This window comes from Bacillus rossius (assembly GCF_032445375.1).
Source record: "Bacillus rossius redtenbacheri isolate Brsri chromosome 4 unlocalized genomic scaffold, Brsri_v3 Brsri_v3_scf4_2, whole genome shotgun sequence".
Taxonomy (NCBI): domain Eukaryota; kingdom Metazoa; phylum Arthropoda; class Insecta; order Phasmatodea; family Bacillidae; genus Bacillus; species Bacillus rossius.
This window is the reverse complement of record NW_026962011.1, coordinates 10,435,283-10,450,481: the sequence shown is the minus strand read 5'-3', so window position 1 is coordinate 10,450,481 and position 15,199 is coordinate 10,435,283. Positions and strand designations below refer to the sequence as shown.

At 36.8% G+C, this 15,199-nt stretch overlaps 1 protein-coding gene across 1 annotated transcript; it reads left to right on the top strand.

The window, feature by feature from the left end:
• Positions 1–2,047: 2,047 nt before the first annotated feature.
• LOC134541909 (trafficking protein particle complex subunit 5) lies at positions 2,048–14,979 on the top strand. The gene is made up of 4 exons (XM_063385652.1): positions 2,048–2,296; positions 8,295–8,421; positions 10,071–10,253; positions 14,661–14,979. The coding sequence occupies exons 1-4, from the start codon at positions 2,133–2,135 to the stop codon at positions 14,757–14,759; spliced, it is 573 nt and encodes a 190-aa protein (XP_063241722.1). The 5' UTR covers positions 2,048–2,132; the 3' UTR covers positions 14,760–14,979.
• The last annotated feature ends 220 nt before the right edge of the window (positions 14,980–15,199 follow it).

The following is a 15,199-nucleotide window of genomic DNA, read 5'->3' as shown; positions in this document are numbered from 1 at the left end:
GTTCTGGCGCCTGCAGCCACGTACGTGCTTACGTTTTGACTCGTAGTTTTTGAAAGTTTAAAGTACTCATATATCTACGTCTACGGACTAGAGTTTCGGTGGCTTATTCTTTTCGCGGTGCGACGGGAAGCGTGTGTTTCCGTTACTGCGGGACAGGTGCGATCAGGGCTGAGGCGGACTAACCGCACAATAAATCAGAGTGCGAACAATTAGCGGACATTTCTTAATTTTTGATCTGACTTCCAACTCCCAACAGTCTGTCTGAACCTAATTTCCTCAGCTCCCGGTCCCGGCTCCAGTAGGCCAGAACCCCAACTCTCTCACTGGATTATCCGAGCAATTCGTAATAATCCATATTTCAGACAGAAATCAGGGACCGGGATGGGACTAAGATCCCTGGGGACGTCATATGGCGCCCAGCTAGAGTGGCCACTGGACATTACGAACAGGATGCTGAACGCCGGACACAGACGTACACGCGGCAACAGGGGTTGGTGCGCGCCATGGCAGCGGAACAGGAAGCAACTGTGTCTGCGCATCGTCGGAACGATGCGGACCGGAGACGGTAGCATGTCGGGATCCTTCTGCGTGCGATAACACCGCGATACCGAGCGTGGGTTGTGTTACCGATCGGCGAGAAATAGGTGCACTACCGATAACCATGACGGGAAGAAGAGCAATGCGAGATACGGAGGATATAATAATATTTGACACAGTGCAATTCGCCGCGCAGGACACGAAAACCAGTGATGTTTGCGATGCAGTGAAATATGCTGGGCAGGACTCGAACATGAGTGACGTTGGCGATGCAGCGAAATTTGCTGCATGGGACACGTTAACCAGTGACGTTTGTGACACAGGGCAATACGCCGCGCGGAACGCGATATGCAGAGACGTTGGCGAGGCAGTGAAATATGCTGTACAGGGCACAATGAAGGGGGCTGGTGATGGCACGGAGAACAGTGACATAGTAAACATGTGGAAGGTAGCGGGTGGCTCCTCAGGACGCTATAACGTGGGGGACCTGAGGGGTCACTGCCATGAGTGTGGCCGCGGGGAGAGGGGCATCGGCGGCGAGGATGATCCACGGGAGTTTGTGTGGGAGTGCGAACTTCTCGTAGAACTATACAAGGTGCGGATGGCGGAATGGACATCGCGGGCAAATGGACAGCTTCGTGAAGACGCGAGGAACTGTTGGTCCATGGCATGGAGTTTTAGTACAGGATGGGGTGATTTTGTATGTCAGATCGAGGCCCGTTATGACAACGACCAGGTCTGCGCGAGATGCCAGAGGGCTTTTCTACTACTTGCCACAAAGGACGGAGGAGGGGCGGAATGCTTCTTTCACGAGAAGCTGCGCCTTCACCGATGGATGGCGGAAGGAAGGGACCCGCGCGCGGCGTTACCTACAGTCGTCGAACTAATGCTACCAGATTTTCGGCCCTTTATGAGGGCGGCGGTCGGGCGGAGTGGCCAGATTTATGATGAAAACACGCCTGAATTAATATTACTTTATTAATTAAAGTTTTTAAGAAAATAAAAAGTTTTAGTATTTTTGTTTGACCTAAAATTACGTGGGCACTATGTTTTGATAGCGCAACGCCAAACCCCCCTGGGCATGTCACACAACACTGGAAGCTGGGATTACTTCCCGGCATTTTGCGCACTGCCCTTACTCACACTACACGACACGCGCGGGTGCGTTCGTTGCACACGTCCTAGTTGGGTGTTGAGGACACACAACATCCTGTGCGACCAGAGGGAGCACCAACGGGCGGCGTCAGCATGCCTTAAAAAACTATTTTTTAATGATGCCAATAAAGAAGTATAACTTCTCACACGCGTACATAAGTACATTCACCCATTTTTTCTCTCTTAGGGAACATGGTCCAGACTTGCAACATTAAAATAAACAGAGAAATATATTTATATACATAAATAATTAAACCCGAGTTTGGCCGAAGGTGAATATTCGGTCGTGTTCGGGCAGGGACAGAACGTGATTTACAATTTAGTGATCTTAGTCTTCCTCTAGTCAATTCAATGGTGTATGACGCCACGATCGTTTTTTGTTTATTTTTAATTTGATCCAAAAATTGTTTTCAACAAGTAATGAAAGGACGTTGTTGAAAATGAGCATGACAATTTCAGCAGTTCGGCCTAGAACTAGTATTCTTGATAAATCATTTAGCCGAGGTCGCGGAGAAGTTAGTTTAAGTTGTTATGCGTTGCTGTTTTCAGAGTTAGTTCAGTACTGCCAAAATCGTGTTTCAACAGTTCCTGATCTTCAAATTAAGTACGTAATTTTTTTAGGTTAGGTTATCTACATTTGTAAAGTAGGTTATTTATTACCATCGGTCACCAGAATTTTGCTAGTAAATTTATTTATTGGTTACATAATATAACATAACATAACATACTGTTAAACCCCTTTCCACAATAACAAGGTAACGATAAAACGTATCGGAAGCCGCAAGGTAATTCCGTTTTCACGATCCGTCTACCGTATCCACAGTTCACTTAAACGTAACAAAAGGCCACAAATGAGATTGATTTTCACGAAAACGGTAAATGTTAAGTTCTAGAGTAGCAGTTTTTTTAAAATTTAATTCCATAAACACTAAAGGCTAGCCTACAAATGATTTAGCACAGAAAATAGCACACGCACAGAAAATAGAAACGAAGTTTTTGAATTGCGCCACCTACACTCGAGCACAGCATACGCACGGGAAAATAGCACAGGATCGACGCACAGAAAGTTGACCAACTTTTTAATATTCTCTGTGCGTGTGCGCTGTGCGCTGTGCGCTGCTCGCTGACCAATGAAAACTCGCTTACCACCGAGGTCATGCGCAATTGTAAATGTTAAATGCGTACGTAATTTGACTAGACTTGTACATTATTGTTTTGATATTATGCGCGGGAAGTTAAATAGTCTCCTTCAATTACAACATGAATGAAGAGACTAATTTCGACATAAGTTTAGTTTGCCTGGTTGAAAGCAAACCAATTTTGGTAAATATGTAGTGTAGCTGAATTTGCGGGGAAAAAAATGTTAAAAATCCGAAAATATTTTTATTATATGCTCTTTTACTTCCTCTTTTTATTAACCCTGGCAGAGATAAGAAATTCCAAATACTTTAGGAGATATCGCCGTTTTTATTTTGCAATACAAGACCTGTACTATCATTCGAACGTCACATTTTTTTATTTTGCAGTGTGTTCGTGAATGCTTAATTAATTTAAATGGTCGATTAGGTCACGTCAGTTACATTATAAATACTGTCAAACTAAGCGGACATTAAAAATAATATTAATTAATTTTAATGATTGTTTAGTTTTAAAGTATTTATAATGTAACTGACCTGACCTTGGTATTAGATTATTCAATAAATTACCATCAGTTATAAAATATATGTACCAATATAATTTATTTAAAAAGGAATTATTTCTTTATTTAGCACATAAGGCTTTTTATAATATAGACGATTATGAACAGGAGGTAGCTTCGTAATTTTTTTTATGTATGACTTTTCTTTTATATATAATTTCTTTTATATATAATATATAATAGGTGCTTATTCATGGAAGAGCAGCTGTTATGTTATATTATTTTAATTTTGTAATGCTTTTAATACTGTTCTTGTACCTGTTTATGTGTTTGTATTTATGTTTATTTGTATTTTTTTTGACATATTCTATACCATTGTATGGTTTATTGAATGAAATAAAAAATCAAATCAAAACAAACCGGGACAAAGGATGAACAGTAGGAACTCACGTAATTTTTTTTAAAATTTATTACTTGTGCAACATAATCCAAATAACAAATAATTTGAAACGTTAAAACCTCACCTAAGTTAGAGGCGGGTAAACAATGGTGAATGTCGCAAGAAAAAAAAATTTCATACTCGTAAACAAGAAACAATTTTGAATGCCGCATGAATACACAGGCATTGTGATGAAAATTAAAAAATTCGATATCTCCTAAAGTATTTGGAATTTCTTATCTCCGCTGGGTTTAATGAAAAGAGGAAGTTAAAGAGCATAGAATAAAAGTATTTTCTGATTTTTAACATTTTATTTTCGCAAATACAGCTACTCTACATATTTACCCCAATTTTATTTGATAAAACCCTGGCAAGGTTCAAAAATGAAGAAGCCAAGAAAAATGCGTGGCAGGCGATCGTTGATGCCTTGTGCGAACAAGGAGTTCATATCAAATATATGTATTCTGTAAATGTATAGAATTACCTTGCAAGGCGTCATATATTTTAATTCAGTGTTTCACATTATTTTTATGCCAGTTTACCTTAATGGCGCCAAAATGACATATTTTCATTTAGTGTTGTTTACATTTTTTAGTTATATAGTTACGATTTTTATAGCATTTTAGAACTACAGATAGAAAGTTTCTGTGCAGAAAAAAGTGTTAAATACGTAAACATGCCATACAATGTAAAGGTCTGTAACATCGTACCCCTTCGAAGGATACTCTGTTTAAGGTTAGAAGTGTACGATTGTTCAGAGACCTGGAGGGAAATTGTGATTTTTGCTAACTTAAACCAAATTATTTTCCTTTCCATTCATCTCACATAGCGCGCGCAAAACAAATAAACACATATATCAGCTGTTTTCCTCTGACAAGGCTACCAATACATGTACACAATTTTTCCTTCGCTGCACTTCCTTTAATTTTCGTAAATATTTTGTATAAACTTCCGATTTCTCTGTGCGTGTGTTATTTAATTGTAGGTTGAAGTTCTGTGCTGTGCGTGTGCCCTGTGCGAGTGCGTGTGCTATTTTCTGTGCTAAATCATTTGTAGGCTAGCCTTAAATATGTGCCTCTAACCCTAAAACGTTTGTAAATGCCTATTAGATTGAGAAGTTATAGTTTATTGGTTAAATTAGGTGGTTTGTGCAGTGATGCTGCAAAAATAACAAACACAAATAATGTATGGTAATATTCTTACAGTGGGGCTTTTACGTAAAGTAAATAAAATTTTGAATCTGCTTTTTTTTCTAACACGAGATGTACCTGTCTTTACCCTTAAAACAGCTGGTTTCTGAGAAAACATGGTTTATATCTTAAAATAAAAATTGTGTTTATTGATGCGACTGCTGCCCTTTTCTTTTTTTCTTGTGGATCTGTGTAATTTAGATGACTTAATAGCAACAGAAGTTAATTTACGGACAACAGTTAAAGAAATAACTCTGGTTAACGCAGAATCTAAGGATTATTATTTGTAGTATCGGTATTAAGAAGTTATCGTAAAATCTGTTCAGGTAAACTGGGTTTAAAAACACTATACCAGGCTAGCATACTAATAAAGGAAGATTAACCATTCCATAGTAAATTATATCCAGTAACGGCCAAGTACCTGAAGGAAGCTGAAAATTATTTGCATCTGATGCTTGACTGGAAGGTGATAAAAAGGGCACCCACTCCTGAATATCAGGAGTGATGGTAAGAGCAGCTGCTACGATGCAGTGTCTCAATTCGTCAAGGTTCTGTGGTAGAGGTGGAACATAAACACTATCCTTGATGTATTCCCACAAGAAAAAATCGCAAGGTGTCAAGTCCGGTGATCGTGGTGGCCACGGGAGTAACACTTGCCCATCCACGGCCCATCCAGCGATGTGGCAAGGTCTCATTCAGATAATCTCGTACCACATTGTGGTAATGAGGTGGAGCACCATCTTGTTGGAAGATGAAGTCCCTGCTATCAGCTTCAAGTTGTGGCACAAGCCTTAATTGCAGCATGTCGAGGTAGGTGATACCAGTGACAGTTCTCTCAGCGAAGAAGAAGGGGCCATAAACTGTCTTGTTTGACATGGCACAGAACATGTTAACTTTTGGCGAATCTCGGACGTGTTCAAGAGTTGCATGTGGATTCTCTGTCCTCCATATGCGTGTGTTGTGTCAGTTGACTCTTCCTGGGAAATGAAAAGTGGCTTCGTCACTGAAGATTAATTTGCTTGCAAAGTCATCGTTTTCAAGACGGTTCTGCATGGCAATGCAGAACTGCAGTCGGAGCAATTTGTCATCGTGGCTGATGGCTTGCAGAAGCTGCAATTTGTACGGCTTCACTCTTAATCGCTTACGAAGAATTTTCCACGCTTTTGGCTGAGGGATGTTCAATTCTACACTAGCCCGATAAGTTGACTTCTTGGGAATCCGCACCATCACGTCCCGTACACAATCCACTGTCTGTTATGACACGCCTGGCTGACCCGACCATTTTGCGTCGCACAAACAGCCGTCTTCCTCGAATTTCTTGTACCACTTCATTATGCTATTGTAACAGGTGGTGTTTTGTTAAACTTGCCACGGAAAGCTCTTTGGACACTCACTACCGATACGCTACGGGCGCATTCAAGCACACAAAAGGCTTTCTCTGCCTGGTTCGCAGCCATTTTCAGCAACTACATGCACTAGCGCCCCTGTCGGTTGTTTTTTAAAATAGCTGTTTGGCGCTACATTCAAAAAAACTTTGAGAGTTGTTCTTTCTCGCGGTATATAATTTGTTACGTTATTCTTTTCCATTTCGCTGTACCAATTTCATGAAATGTTTCACAGACTTTATAATTACCCTGTATTTTAAGTTTGCCTTTCGAACTATGCAACGCCATGACAGAATTCACCAGGTTGTAACAACTCAGATTCCAGCCTTCTTCATACAATCCAGTAATAATAATATGTTATAAATTTTTTTGTAAAATTTCAGGTTAGCTGTAAAAAATTTTCCTTTCGAAGTTATTGTGAACGTAATTCTCTGGGTTTATTGTTTTTATTTTTAAAATTGATAAGTTTATTTTTTGAAGTATTTTTTTTGCGGTCTTCTTTGTATGGTAAGGCGTGCTGATGCAATTCTCCTTCGTTTTTCCACGACCGAGGCTTTGTTTCACATGCTAGGCGTGTGAGTCACGGTCACGGGAGTGTGAGAAAGAGACAAAATCGCTGCGTCTTGGGGACAGAAGTAAGCATTTCGTGGAAGCCTCTGTTGCCATGCACCGTGATTACGTCAGCAAGCCCAGGACACTGCCCGGACGAATGGAAGGAAGGCTGTAATTCAGTCACTGTCCGAACACCGGGCCAGTTAGTCATTGTCTGAACACCGGGCCAGGCTATCGTTGTTAGAGCGCCGGGCCGAGCAGGCAGTGGGCGGGCGATGGCTCCATGTTTTAATTTTTCTAGATGTACAGTTTAATTTTTTTTGTGTTATATATTGTACAAAATATGATGTGATTTTTACATGAATTAAAAAAAAACAGGTAATAGATAGAACATTAAGTAATAATTTCTTTGTGACCTGCTAGTCACCTGTATGTTCCACTCATCACCTAATTTTGAGCTAGCCAGAGGTGGTGAGTGGTGACAAGGTGATTGGATAAAACATTGGGAGTCGAGTGTAAGTCTTTTGCTCGTGCTTACGTTGATATACTAATCATGTAATCTTCTTATGAAGAACATATCAAACTTATAAGTATAGTACTGTAAAAATTGAAATTTGTCTTTTGTTGTGAATAATTATCATTTTTAGGGCACATTTTGATGCCAACTTATATCTAGATATAACCTGATAAAGTACAAATTAATTAATTAGGAAATAAGTATTTTCATACCTTTGAAATCTTTTCTGATTGATCGGGTAGGTAGTTAATCAGATTCGTTTGAAACAACCAAAGAGTAAAACAGAATATAAAGCTATATAACACCAGAACTAATATTTGTGCTCAGAGATTATACAATTTAAACAGCCCAGAACAATTTGTAATGAAATATGTTCTATGAGCTAATAAAATTGACTACAGGTATATGTCTGTGGTAAATTACTCCACAACATGTATTTGGTTTGTTTATTTTGCAAGCTATTTTTATGAAGTTGAAAATTTAGTCAGTAGATTCCATTTTAATAGCATAAGTTTGATTAGTTTGTAAGTTTTTTTCAATCATTGTGTTATGTAAGTAACAAAGTAAATGTGTGTAGTTATAGTGTTATTTCTAGGGTTTATTTGTAAAACATACACAAGCTATGAACTATGAAGACACATTTATTAAATGTTCACATAAAGAAAACTACTGCACAATTAAACTAATCAAATTAATTGCACAACAGTCTTAGCCAAAAGCCATAGCCTTCAGTACTAGGATTAGTATTACTACCCTAATATAATTATTGTACTCTTACATATAGGCTTGTATATTAAAAGTGTGGAGTAATCATTTATATTGTGTTCTCAAATACATAGTTTTAATTAAAACATGTTTTGTTTGTTTAACATTGTTGTAGACTTGCTGAAATGGGGCAAGAAGTTGGCATGAAGTTCATTGACTTGCTGTTTGTTCGAGAGAGGAACTGTAAACGTGAAATTAAGCTACTCAACATGCTTCTCTTCGTAAAATCAACTCTGTGGAAGGTTGTAATGCTTTAAATGATGTCATTAAATATAACTTAAAATTGAAATAGAATAGTCTTAACTTGGTTCATAAAAATATGTGATGCATCCCATTGTACTACACAGAAGTGTGTAATGGCCAGTTGCACTATTAGAGTTCAAGCGTGATCTCGTTTTATAAACTGGTTTGATCTTGATTCAATCACATTTTCTGTTGCACCATTTTGTTTCGGGCACCGAACAAATATCATTGGAAACTTCGAGATGAACCGCCGAAGTGGCAGTTCATGAACAATAAATATGGGATCAACACAGTGCGAGAGCAGACATTTGTAATTTTTATGAACTTTATGTGGGTTGCTTTAATTTGGTGTTAATATTAGATAATTATTTGCAAAATTTCAGAAGATATAATTATACATTTATAAAAAAAAATGCTGCTTTTTCTAGTTACAATTACTTGGAGAAATACCCATATTTAAAGTGTTTGAAATGCTCAATATTTTAGTTTAATGATTGAATATGGTTTTTTATTTCATAAAAATTACTTTACCCATTAAATAAATGCTTTTTTTTAAACAAAAACTATTCATATTTCAGACTTTAATTTTTTAATAAATTTTAAATAGCATTATGTATTTTCAGTTGTTATTAGAAATCAACTGATATGAGGCAGCTGCCGCATGAGCGGCTATATTGTGGCAACTGAATCTACTGTTTGCTCAACATGTCACAATTGATTGTAACGACTTAGTTTTTTTCTACACCTCTATTGTGCTTCAATGTATATTCCTTTCTTTTTTTATTCCACTGTATATTAAAATTTGTTTAAAACAATATTTAATATTCGTGAATGATGTATGTGATTCAAATTCTATTCAATTAAAAAAAAAAAAAGTATTTGCAGAAGCCTAGAAGGTGAGTGATGTGACTCCAACCACCGGGCCTCACCCAATGTAGAACTAAGTATATGGCTAGTATGTTTATGATAATGTAAGCACTACTGTGGGTGATAATGCAAAGAATGTATAATGAATCTTGATATATTCAAGCAGTATAACAAACAATAACTGGCTGAAAAAACTGTTCCTCTCAATAATCTCAATGGTTGCTTTTGAAACGTTCCATTTTACAGTGAAATTTCTTAAATCTGGCACCAACTGAGTTGCTTGTGTTCAGATGTTTTCAAGTGGATTCTGGCTACCAGATGGCATTATTGCATTTTTAGTTCGTTTAGAGTGTGTAGTTACTACTGTGTTATTATTTCAGTACAGTGTTTCCTGTTTTCTATCGGGTCACTTTTCACATTTGGTATTCCCTTTATACTTTATACAATGCACCAAAATCATTAATTTGTTGTTGCTGTGGTTTTGAACATGAACTGTATCGCAATTATAAAATTATATAAAAATGTGTCATGACTCATGAGCCTCTTACTTGCAAGATTTAGTTTTCTCTGACAGTGCCACCTTGAAACTTTCCTATTCATAATCCCCATCGTACTATGAGACAAGTGTTGATGTTCTGTAATCAGAATTGTTCTTCAAACATTGAATATGTAAGCTCTGTTAGCGAAATTATGGATTTTTGTTTTTGTGCAGCCTTGGTGCATTGTTACTTTTTTCTTGGAGACTGCTGTAGAAAACGTGAGGAGAGATGATTGGTTGCAGGCCCTGTTTGGGAGGGAGGCCGACAAGCTGGAACACTCCAACGACGATGAGCGGACGTACTACATCATTGAGAAGGAGCCGTTGGTTAACAAGTTCATCTCTGTTCCTAAAGACAAGGGCAGCTTGAATTGTGCCATGTTCACTGCAGGGATCATAGAGGCAGTACTCAATGGATGTGGTTTCGTAAGTTGTTGCTTCAAGTATTACAAAGTTAACAGAATCTGTTTGATTTTTAAATTTTAGTGCTGTGGCCTCATTGCTAGCTGTCAGTTGTCACTATGGTGTGGCATTGTTATTCAGGGTGTTAACAACAAACGTGAAAACCGAGCAAATGGCAAGGATTTGATGTCTGGGAATTATCTGTGAAGAAGCAGTGGATTTATAGATAATTCGGGAAATGTTTTGTTGTGTTGGTAATGCTTTCCTTTCTACAGCGGTGAGACTAAGTCTCTTCATTTTTTTTCCTCCATTCCATGTCACCAGGCCAACAGTGAATGTCTTTGTGAGCGAATACATGTTGCTGGAATCAACAATGGCATAACACCTATGATGCGATACAGAAAAAATATCTGGACGCACGCCTACCCCTTCCCCCTTGTGTGTTATAACTGCTGCCGGCAGTGCTTGATAGCTAGAGACGGGAAAAAATGGTGTAATGATTTTTACGCGAATTTTCGCGAAATTATGCGAATATTGTGGTAAACAAAAACAAAATTCAAAAAATGGCCTTTCTCGCGAAAAACTACGAAAATTGGTTTTGTACATTACCTTGGTAGATCTTTTCGCGAGGGAACAAATAAAAAAATACTACGTCAGCCTACAAACGAAGTATGCAAACTTGCCAATAATTTATGCTAAGTAAATAATACAACATTGAGCATACTAAGAACATAAAAATAATATTTTGTTTCGGCAATTGAAATGTAAATACGGCGGCCATCATGGCTGATGGCTTCAGTATATAGCCACACTGCTTGACAATTGTGTTGCTACCAATGCTCCAGTGAGAACGTGTTCTAAACTACCAAAAACATTACGTAAATAAGGAGATTGAATGTTTAAAAACAGATACCCAAGTGAAATAAAATTAATTAAAATTTTTAAATCACAGTGGAACGTTTGATTACAAAAGACACGGATATTGGAATATTAACCATACATTTGCGCATTTGTAACACTTTTCAATACATCGATTTAGTGATCAATCCACTATTTACTGCACAGAATAAAATTGATACGTCAAATTCGTGTTTACGTTCATAAAAAATTATTTATGAAAGACGTGACAATGTTGTCAAACATGTGCAAGGCAAATTCACATTAAAGTAAGGTTAGGTAGTCCCGGTACCAGCAACAAACGCCTTAAAATTTCATTTTGGAAACCACAGAATCATTTATTTCGGCGAACATACCACTTGAAAAGTTAGACGACAGTAAATTCCGTGACTGGATAAACAAAAATGTTAAGGGAGGTGGGGATATTCTTTCCGCTAGTTCCCTTCGTAGAACATATATCCCCAAATTATGCGAAAAAATTGAAAATGACATTAAAAAAGAGTTTGAAGGTAAATATATTTGTACCCTTTAAACTATGGAATGTCCAGTGGAAAAGTAAAGGAGTTACCTGAGCCAGTTTTAACGAGGTGGAATTCGTGGTTCCGTTCAGTAGTTTACATTTGCAGCTATTTGACATCATTGAGTTCTTTGCATCATCTGGTAATTCACCAGACTAAGACAACAGCGGTATTACTTGGCTAAAGGAGAGGAGCTCTGCAGAACTGCTACAAATCAAAGTTGAGGCTAAATTTGTTTCAGAATACTGCAAGCCAATTGAAGAGCTAATAACTTTTCTTGAAGGTTCTTCTTATGCAACAGCACACATCCTGTGTTGTAAACTAAATGATATAGAGACAAAACTACAGTTGCTAAGCACTGTATAAATCGAGCAGTTCAGCCTTTGTATGGTTTTGCTTGAGCAAATCTTAACAATGGCTGTTTAATTAATGGTCAATGACTCAATGAGTGAAGTGCAGAACAGTTATATGTTTCATATAGGAGTTCTACAATATTAATTAATGTATATTATTATTATTATTATGTTCATTTTAGAGGTTATCGTTATCGTCGATAATAATTATTGTAGTTTATGCTTAATGCATAAAGGTATTTTATTAAAAAATACTGTAGATAATTTTTTAAATTTAATTGACTACAGAAATTAATGATGGGAAATATTTAAGTTTTAAAGGCTTTTTTGCGAGTAACCTAGTCATGTATGGGCTTTTTTTTATAAAACCACAAAACATCGAAATCCTTAATTTTTAAAAAGAAATTAACAAAAATATAAAACCATAATATTATTTTCCCGTCCCTATTAATAGCTAATAAAATTATTTTTTCCCCTGGGTTGGATGACAAAAAAAAGTTGCCTAAATATTATTTCCAGATAAATTTTTACATAGTGCAGCATGTATTGTTCAAGTTATATAACCACAAATGTACTAAAATAAAACAACAGTTTAGTTTTGCCAGTTTTCAGGTGTGTATTAAGCTTAGATAGTTGTGCTTAGAAATAAGGGTGGAATTAGATAAGGAAGCTATAACTGAGGGTAGAAAAGAATTTTTGCTGCAAAAAAAAATGCTGTGCAGTTTAAAATGTTCGCTAAAAAAACCTTTGACTATTTGTTTTCATTTGGTGACTGGATAAGGTTCAATATTTTAAAATACTGTCATGTTAGCCATATTCGTCATGTAGGCTGCAAACCTGTACTACTTTTCATTGGTTAAAAATACTGTTGCTTCTGTAGCGCTAATTGATATAGGCGTTTCTGCGTCAGACTGGGAAAAAATCGTGTCTTATTGTCATAAAAATTTTAAAACCAGAAATTTTAATACAAACTGTAGTTGAAGTTTTGTTTGTATAATTTTTAACAAAGGTTTTAAACAAGTTTACAGTATGCACATAAGTGGTAGTAGGAAGCACTCTGAATTGTACTTACGAGATGTAATAAAAAAAAATGGTATATGGCTTTTTATAGCAGCAAATGCTGATGCTACATCTATTTGAAGTGTCAAGTTTGAACAATTTGTGACTAGTAAGATGGCTTCCAGAGCCGGAAGAGTGGGGTCATGTTTACCGTGTCTGTTGTGCATCTTGGATTTCAAACAACGCATTAAGTTTTGTTTTAAGTTGCAGAAAAGTATCAAGAAAGCTCATGTAATGTTAAAACCCATGTATGATGATAATGTGGTGACTGTTTACAAGTGGTATGAGCGATTTATAAGTGGAAATGAGTAAGACGAAGCAATGGTCGGAACGTCCTTCAACCTCAAAAACAGATGAAAAGTGCAAACAGTTGCAAAAATGGTTTGTTCAAACAGGCGATTAACTTTTCTAGAGCAAACCGAATAATTGAATATCTCATATGGGTCTGTGCACAGCATTGTAACTGATAATTTGCAAATGAGACTAGTGTGTGCAAAATTTGTTCCCAGACTTTTGACTGACGAACAGAAGGAAAATCTTGTCAGTTTGCTTAGAATTGAAGGATTGTCTTGATGCAGATCTGGATGTCATGGCCAAAATTATAACTGGAGACGAAAGGTGGGTGTATGGCTATGATCCTGAGATGAAAATTCAGGATTCCCAATGGAAAATAAGTGGCTCTCCTCGCCCTAAGAAGGAACATCAGTCAGTGTCGAACGTCAAGGTCATGCTCATTTTTTTTTTTCAATAGTGAGAAAATAATGTGATGTTCCAAGATGAACAACTTTAAACTCTGAATATTACAAGGGTGGCTGCAATGTTTGCAAAATGATGCACAGAGAAAGAGACCAAATAATGGGCAAATGTCTCCCTCCATCATAAAAACGTGCCGTGAAACAACTTGCTTCTTATCTCTGAGTTTTTGGTCAAAGAAATGGTTCCTGTCTGTCCACATTCGCCTTACTCTTCGGATTTAGCACCATGGAACTTCTGAATCTTCTCAAAAATAAAAACAGTGCTTAAAGGAAAATGTTTTGACACCATTCCTAACATTGAGAGAACCATCACGAAGCAGCTGAAGGCCATTCTGAAAGAAGCTTTCCAGAAATGCTTCCAGTCATGGAATCAAAGTTGGGATAAGTGCATCGCTAGCCAAGGAGAGTATTTTGAAGGAGATTATTTCAAATTTGATGTAATTTTATTACTTTGTTTGTAATAAAATTATTCACTGTATCTTTGATCACACCTTGAATGTATGTCTAATAAAAATTTAGTTTTGCATGTATTTGGGTTAAAATTTTTATCGTTATTTTATACTTAATAACATTTGCTGCCAAACACCATCTTACAGATGTATTTACTTTACAACTTAGCATTTACTTTACAACTTAGCATTTAGCGATTGTATTGGCGGTAATACGGCACCTGAAAAGTCCTGAATGTGCTGGACATCATTGTAAATTTGGCTATACCTACATTAGTTTTAATCTGGGTGCATGTGGCCTGTGTATTCTTTCAGTTTTTACATGATGTTTACGGATGCAGTTCTTCAGTTATAATGGATTTGTCCTATTAAAAAAACAAAGATTTTTTTTTTGTTGCAGTCAGCGAAGGTTACAGCACATTGGCATAAAGGAACAACATACATGGTCAAGTTTGAAGATTCTGTTATCGCAAGAGACAAGCAATTGGAAGATAGATAATCATGGTAAACTACTTACTAATTTTGGGGACAGTATTTTCATTGTAAATGTATGATCTCTGTACATACCTACAGTCTTCATTTATGTGCTTAATGTTTTTCTTGTTAAAGTTCCCTGATTATTTTGGCTAGATGTTGAGTTAAAAAAAAAGCCACTGTTGAAGGGAAAAGAAAAAAGTGTTGTATGTATATGTTTGAGATTAAATTCATTTGACATTAAATTTTTAGGTTCAATTCCATAAAATCTGCATATCCATACATGTACCAATACTACTTATAAAGTATCTCTGTAATGGTCCAATAGAAATGGAATAGCTTTAGTTAAAGATATAAGTACATAATGACCTGAATGGCAGATTGCTGCATAACATACGAGAAGTTCAAAACTTGGTAGGGAAAGGGATTCAGCTAGAAGGCTGGTAACTGTGAAATGTTGCTCTT